At 47.0% G+C, this 7,500-nt stretch overlaps 1 protein-coding gene across 1 annotated transcript in view; it reads left to right on the top strand.

The window, feature by feature from the left end:
- Window positions 1-7,500, top strand: part of myo16 (myosin XVI) — a 118,687-nt gene that overhangs the window by 38,796 nt on the left and 72,391 nt on the right. Inside the window, exons 5-7 of the mRNA XM_031577904.2 lie at window positions 1,298-1,406; window positions 5,295-5,419; window positions 5,797-5,922. Of these exons, the coding sequence (XP_031433764.2) occupies window positions 1,298-1,406; window positions 5,295-5,419; window positions 5,797-5,922 (360 nt within the window). The remainder of the gene's footprint in view (window positions 1-1,297; window positions 1,407-5,294; window positions 5,420-5,796; window positions 5,923-7,500) is intronic.

The following is a 7,500-nucleotide window of genomic DNA, read 5'->3' on the forward strand; positions in this document are numbered from 1 at the left end:
ACACATATAGGCTACACGTTACCACAGGAAGAAAAACACACCACGAAGAAACACAACACGAGGATCCTTGAGTCATGTCCTCCGTGTGTCACTCTCTCGCGGTCTCTCTCTCAGAGGTCAGACAGACTCCACACACACACTCTATAAATCTGGGCGCCGTAGCGACGCCCTCGTTAGGATCCCATTAGCAATAAATATTCAATGAGTGAGCGTGCTCCCACTCTTATCTCCACCAGCACAGGGCTCCATCAGTGCACAGCCCTGTCTTTTATTGTCCTGGAGAAGAAGAAAAAAAAACATGGCAGGATTTATGGGCCTGGAATAACAATGGAGGAACCAAAGAGGCAATGTGTTAGTTTTAGTACCTTATGTAGCTGTAGCTGTGTGTGTGTGTGGGTGTCTGTGTGTGTGTGTGTGTCTCTCTCTGTGTGTGTGTCTCTCTGTGTGTGTGTGTGTGTGTGTGTGTGTGTGTGTGTGTGAGGGAGACAATCAGAGGAGTGAATGTACAGCTCCATGTAACCTCCCACAGTCACACACACTCTGCTGTTTGTGTCCATTCAGTCTAGTCTGTGTTGTTGTCCAGTGCCTCAGAATGCATTTAACGTTTAGCAGCCGAATAGCTCATCTGGTCAATTTTGGGTTTAATACCTCACAATCCTTTTTAGGCAAGGATGCATGGTACTTTAGATACTAAATATAAATCCAATGAAATGTACACATTGATGCAATTGTGTGATTACAGTCAAATCTCACCATAATCACAGCACAAGTATAACTGGTCTCTACGATCCAGTGGTGTCCTAAAGGGTCCCTTGAGGAAGATCTGAGCCTAGTTTCACTCATAACCTCACCAAACCAACCATCCCTAACCGAGCCTCCCCCAAACCAGTCCGACCCCAAATATGTACACTCTTCGCCGACCACTTATAAACACTCATCCGTTATGTGACTCCTTCCCCTCGTTCCTCTTTACCTCCTGTCATCGCCCAGGAGACCCCATTAACCTCCCCTCAGGCTCCCCCTTAATGAGTTAGTTAACTGGGCATTGTCTGCTAATGTAGTTTATCCCCCCCTCACGGCCAGGCAGCGAGGCAGGCAGGCACCTAGCTGAGGGGGTTAGCGCTGGGAGAGCGATAATTGGAGCTAGTTTATCATCGATTGGGCCTCTGATGAATGGGACTTTGTTTGTCTCCTCTGCTCTCTCTCTCCTTCTTTCTTCTCTCTCTTTTTTTCTCCCCTGTCCCTCGCTTTCTCTCTGTCTCCGTGACCGACGTACCCCAAATCTCGCTGGGGAAAGGCCGGAGCCAACGTGCTGCTGCAGGACGTGAACGGGAACATTCCACTGGACTACGCCACCGAGGGGACGGAGAGCAGCTACATCCTGCTCGCCCACCTGGAGGAGAATGGTACGTCCCAGTCCATTTCTGTGCCATATTTAAATGATGCAGCTTCTCTAAATGTAAACAGTGTAACATGCAGACATACTGATGTCATATTACAAATTCAGTACTGCATTCCTTGTGATTAACTGAGAACGTGGCTTTACAAATTATAATTACGTCTGCATTTGACCTGGGATGCTCTTCTACTTGCCCTGATCTGGGGCGCATTACGGACTCTATCCTTTTAAGCATACTCTCCCGCTCCCTTTCTTAGTTGCCACAGACTCTATCCTTTTAAGCATACTCTCCCTCTCCCTTTCTTAGTTGCCACAGACGTTGCACAAGGCTTTGTGGGGATGCACAGATACCCCCTTCCCCCGTTCATTTTTGTTGAAAATATAATGGGATGTGATTAAATGTTTAAAACCGTCTGGTTAGCGCCGTATTCATCGATAATAAAGGGGTGAGACCTTGCCGTTATTTCTCTCCCAGTAGGGTGTCCTACAGGTCATTTGCATATTATCTCTTCCTCTGGAAACAGCCTGGCTGAAATGGTGGAGGTGAAAATGACTTGAACTCCGCCAGCGATTGTGCCTCGTTTGTGACTTATTGGCTTAATTTGAAAATAAGACAGTGAATGGGCCCATAAGTCACACCCAGCCTCGATTATTCTGCATGAAAAGAGAGAATGGCTAGGGGAACTTAATTAAAGAAAATGGCAGTGTGGGCAGTTACAAGGAATCCACTACACTATCGAGAAAAGTGCATATGAGTGTGTGTGTGTGTGTGTGTGTGTGTGTGAGAGAGAGAGAGAGAGAGAGAGAGAGAGAGAGGGTATTTTGATTTGTGTGGGTGGGAGGCCATGTAAGTGCTGCTGTTCCTTAATGTTAACACAGTCTCCCCTGCAGCCATTTATTTTTGTCACCACCCTGGAGGGCTAAAGTGAAAGCCACGTAAGGCCTCAGTCAATCGGCCAGCATGGGGGATAGGCGCCCGGTGCTAACACAGCTAACATGGAAACTAGGATACTAGGCTCTGAAAGTACCCATCAATACCCTATTTTGTACACACAGACAGACACACAGACACACAGACACACACAATTTTATATATACATGTACTATTTGTGCAAACACATATATGCCCAAACACACACACACACACACGCATGCATGCATAGACACACACACACACACACACACACACACACACACACACACACACACACACACACACACACACACACACACACACACACACACCATTCATCTTTCACATAGTGAAGAAGATGGAAGATCCATCCATCCAATAAATTCATAAAGCGCTTGAAATCTTGGAGTGCTTCTCAGCCCTCCATGATGAATGATCTCCATGCAGCTCCCCCAACCTCATCACTCCCAAACCCCTGGCGCTCATATTTCAGCCCGGGAGAGCTCTGGAGGAAACGTGTGAGCCTCTGCCTCTGCCTCTGCCTCTACCTCTGCCTCTACCTCTGCCTCTACCTCTGCCTCTGCCTCTATCTCTGACTCTGCCTCTGCCACTGCCGCTGCCACTGCCTCTGCCTCTGCCCCTGCCACGGCCACTCTGTGCAGTCTGTCTCGGAGAAGTAATTTCCTTTACCTCTCAGAGTTGGGCTAAAGTGACCCACTTTCTCAGAGAGCCAGGTCATCCCTTTGTTGTCCTTTCTTCTGTTTGCGTGTGTGTGTGTGTGTGTGTGTGGGTGTGGGTGTGGGTGTGTGGGTGTGTGTGTGTGGGTGTGCGTGTGTGTGTGAAGGTGAGGAGTCCCCTCAGGCGAACTCACTAGTGAGTGTATCTCACCTGACAGACGGGACAGAGGTGAAAGGAGGGGGGGGGGGGGGGGGGTGGAGAAAGACAGAGAGAGCGCGAAAGAAAGAGAGACAGTGCACTGACTGGGTGTGGTGAGAATCAAAATAACAAACAAACTGTGACAGTTAATGACATGAGAGGGAGAGAGAGAGAGAGAGACTGAAGGAGAGAGGAAGAAAGCAGCCAGAGAGAGAAAAGGAGAGGTTGAGAGAGAAGAATGGAGAGAGGGAAAGAATCAGCCCCCTTAGGATCACATGATGAATTGGATTGCCTGACTTGTGACAGCTGTCATGCTATGCAGTGCCTCCCTTTCCCCTCTCTCTCTCTCTCTATCTCTCTCTCTCTCTCTCTCTGACACACACACACTCTCATTCTCTCACTCTCTCTGTGTTTCACACCTGCACACACATACAGACACGCACACACACACCTGCACACACATACAGACCTGCACACACATACAGACACGCACACACACACCTGCACACACATACAGACACGCACACACACACCTGCACACACATACAGACACACACACACACACCTGCACACACATACAGATACGCACACACACACCTGCACACACATACAGACACACACACACACACCTGCTCCTCATCAACCACATAGGGATGTGTTCTGTGCCCACCCATCTCAATTCCCCCTTAGACTCTTTTAGACAGCCATCCATCTTGGTGTCTCTAAACGCATATTACTGACACCTACTACCACACACACTTACTCTGCAAAGACATCCTGTCTTACAACACAGGGGGATGGTCAGTAGTCTGGGTCTGACAAACCCACATTGAGGTGTATTCAATTTGTTCTGGAACTATTGTTAGCCATATCACGAAACACTAGCATTCCCCTGCTTTGTTAACATACACTGTGTGTTTAGAGCCGAGTCCTTATGTTTAAAAAGAGTCAAATGTTGTGGTGTGTTGAGTGATAAGGATAACGCTTTACATTGACTGTTCAAATATTAAGACAGTTGGGACCGTGTATGTCTTGCTCTTGACAAAGAGAGTGAGGGAGAGAGAATGAGAAAGAAAAAGAGAGGTAGAGAGGAAGAGAATGCACAGCAGGTATCCTCAAGGGAGATGTTCGGCAAGCATCAGCACAGTCGCTGGGAGTGAAGTATTCCGTTACGTTTCCACGGGAACCTGCAAAAAGGCAGAGCTTCTTCCCACGCAGATAGACGGCGGAGGAAGGCTGATCGATGCCCTCCGCAAAAAAACGATGCTAGCGATGTTTGTCAAACATCCAACAGCCATTGATTCCCTTTTGCCTTTTTTTCTTCCCCTTTCACGCCTGGTACGCTTGCCACTGTGACCTTGCTCCCATTGTGTGCTTCCAGAAAAATTCCACTCTGATCTGAACAGTTAACCAATGGTCAACAAGCTGATTTTGTCCTCCTCAGTTGCAATCATCATCAAAGCAATGCTCACTGGCAGTTGCCATCTGTTGGCAGTTGCAGTTGATGCATATTTTCATATTGTAATTCATTATTAATATTTATATAAAACTCAGTCACACAGCTGTGTGAATAATGCAGTTCATTTGTTATGAGTTCAGCAGTAAATGGGCATAGAAAGATGGCGAGGGTTGGGTTGAGGTGAGGCATTAAAATGAAACTGACCTCAAATACGTGTGTGGAGGTCACCGACAGCTACACTTACTTTATGAGTCATAGCCTCCAGTAGTATAAAGAAATATAGGGAAAACAGAAGGGAGAGAAATAGATATTGAAGAGAGAGAAAGAGGGAGGGAGAGGGAGAGGGAAAGAGGGGGGTAGACTGTATTTCTGAGGCATTGTGTCTCTTTCATGATGGTCACAGCTCAGTGGCACGGAGGGCTCCATGGGGAGGAAGGGGCGGGGGCGGTGTGTGAATTTCTGCCCAGGAATTGGGACTCACCAGTTGGCTGCACACACAGGGTAAGGGCAACTTCTCTGGAGCACTGCCCGGAAATACTGTATAACCTCTAATGTATGTGTTTGTTTGTGCAAATGTGTTGGTGTATGGTATGCAAATGTGTTGTGTGTGTGTGTGTGTGTGTGTGTGTGTGTGTGTGTATCTGCAGGTGTAGACCTGAGCTCACTCCACCTCATGAGGACCCAAAGGTCATCCACTATGCTGTCTGATGTTCGGCAGCTGATCAGCACAGGAGCCAGTTTGAACCAGCACAATGAGGATGGCGTCACACTGGTGAGTAGCGCTAACTTCTGTTGTAGCTGTTTCATTTGCCTTCACATAAACACATGGGGAATGCATGACTCCCAGTAGCTGTGCATATACAGCATATCCTTTCCTGCAGTGTATGTTCACTGCTTTGTGTGTGTGTGTGTGTGTGTGATTGCCTGTGTTTGATTGCCTGTGTGTGATTGCCTGTGTGTGTGTGTGTGTGTGTGTGTGTGTGTGTGTGTGTGTGTGTGTGTGTGTGTGTGTGTGGTGTGTGTGTGTGTGTGTGTGTGTGATTGCCTGTGTGTGTGTGTGTTGTTTGCCTGTGTGTGTGTGTGTGTGTGTGTGTGTGTGATGTTTCCCTGTGTGTGTGTGTGTTGACCTGTGTCTCCTGTGTGTTCCAGCTCCATATGGCGTGTGCCAGCGGCTATAAGGAGGTGGCGTCCTTGTTGCTGGAGAGCGGTGCTGACCCCCAGGTGTCTGACAACAACTACTGGACCCCCCTGCACCTGGCCTCCAAATATGGACAGGTAATTTACATAACCCGCCATGTGGCAGACACTTTCTGCATACGCATCCTTACCTGTCCTCTCATTGGTTGTAACAAAAACACCTCCAAAACTGTAAACCAATCCCTTTGGTCCCCTCATCTGAAATTCCCTCCGAATGCTTACTGTTACTATTGCGCATTAACGCCACCCAAATGATTGTGCTTGACCTATCACAGGTCAGCTTGACGTTTAGTCAGCCAATTACAGATATTAATCTCTGTTACTGAACCAATCACAGGGAGACCAATGCTCACACCCCAGTCAACACCTTATACCACAAGCAAACTGCTTGTCTGTCTCACGTATGAATAGGCCTTCTGTGTTCTATTGATCTCGGCCGGGTCACGGGCAGATATAGGACCAGCTCCACTGCCTCATTAATGTGTTTTAGATGAGCTGGTCTATAATCGTGTTCCATGTGAAAATGATGAGATTGATTTTAGAGAGAGAGAGAGAGAGAGAGAGAGAGAGAGAGAGAGAGAGAGAGAGAGGGAGAGGGAGAGGAGAGGGAGAGGGAGAGGGAGAGGGAGAGGGAGAGAGAGAGAGAAATAGAAAGGGTGGTGAAGTTTTGCTGACGCTGGCCGATATTGGATTACATTTGTGTGATGCCATGTTGCGCTGCTGACAAAGGGAGTTTGTTCATCTTTGGGACTGTTGCTTTCCCAGGCTCTGTTCAATGGTCCCTGGAGGAGCTGTTCTCCATGCCATATTTGGTTTGAGACCTCCTTCCTTCCCTGCCTCTCTCCATCTTTGTCTCTCTCTTCTTCCCTCTCTCTCTCCATCCCTACTCTCTCTCACTCTCTCTTTCTCTCACACTCTCCCTCTCTCCCTCACTCCCACCTCTTTTCACACAGCATTGTTTTTAATAGCCCTGTGTTGCTGTAACACATATGGAAAAACTGTTACCCCTCAAACCAAACACAGATTCACTGTGTATATACAGAACCCCCCACAGGCACAGCACACACACACACACACACACACACACACACACACACACACACACAAACACAAACCCATGGTGAGAATTGTAAATTATAGTTTTCCATTTTCAAAATAGTTTTTATTTTTAAAATATGTTTGTATTCAGTCTTAATCATTTAGTTTTAGTTCCACTTTAGTTTTTATTTAATGGGCTCTATTCTATTTTGCTTAAGTTTATTATAGTAACAGTGTTAGTAGTTTTAGTTAAGAACAAAAGTTGTCAAAGATAAGTGTGGTGGGCTTATCATTGAAGATATCAACATCTCAAGATTTAACTAGCATGCAATAGGTGACATTGATTTCAGACTGTTCAAGATGCATTCAGTGATTCGGTTTAGCAAAAGGTTGTCAATCAAATGACACCCCTCCATCCCGTGCTCCTAAAGCACCGTGTTGATTGGTTATGATTGTTTATAGCTTGGTCCGAGCCACTATGGTTGTTTCCCATTTACAGAGCCAGTGTACGAACACCAGAGTTGAGCGCCAACACTGAACGGACAGCTAGAGAACCGTGAGGAGCAATTAGCTTAATTTGACAAAGCGTGTATGGGATTAGAATCGCAGACAGTGCCT

The sequence above is a fragment of the Clupea harengus genome, chromosome 2 (genome assembly GCF_900700415.2).
Source record: "Clupea harengus chromosome 2, Ch_v2.0.2, whole genome shotgun sequence".
Classification (NCBI taxonomy): Eukaryota; Metazoa; Chordata; class Actinopteri; order Clupeiformes; family Clupeidae; genus Clupea; species Clupea harengus.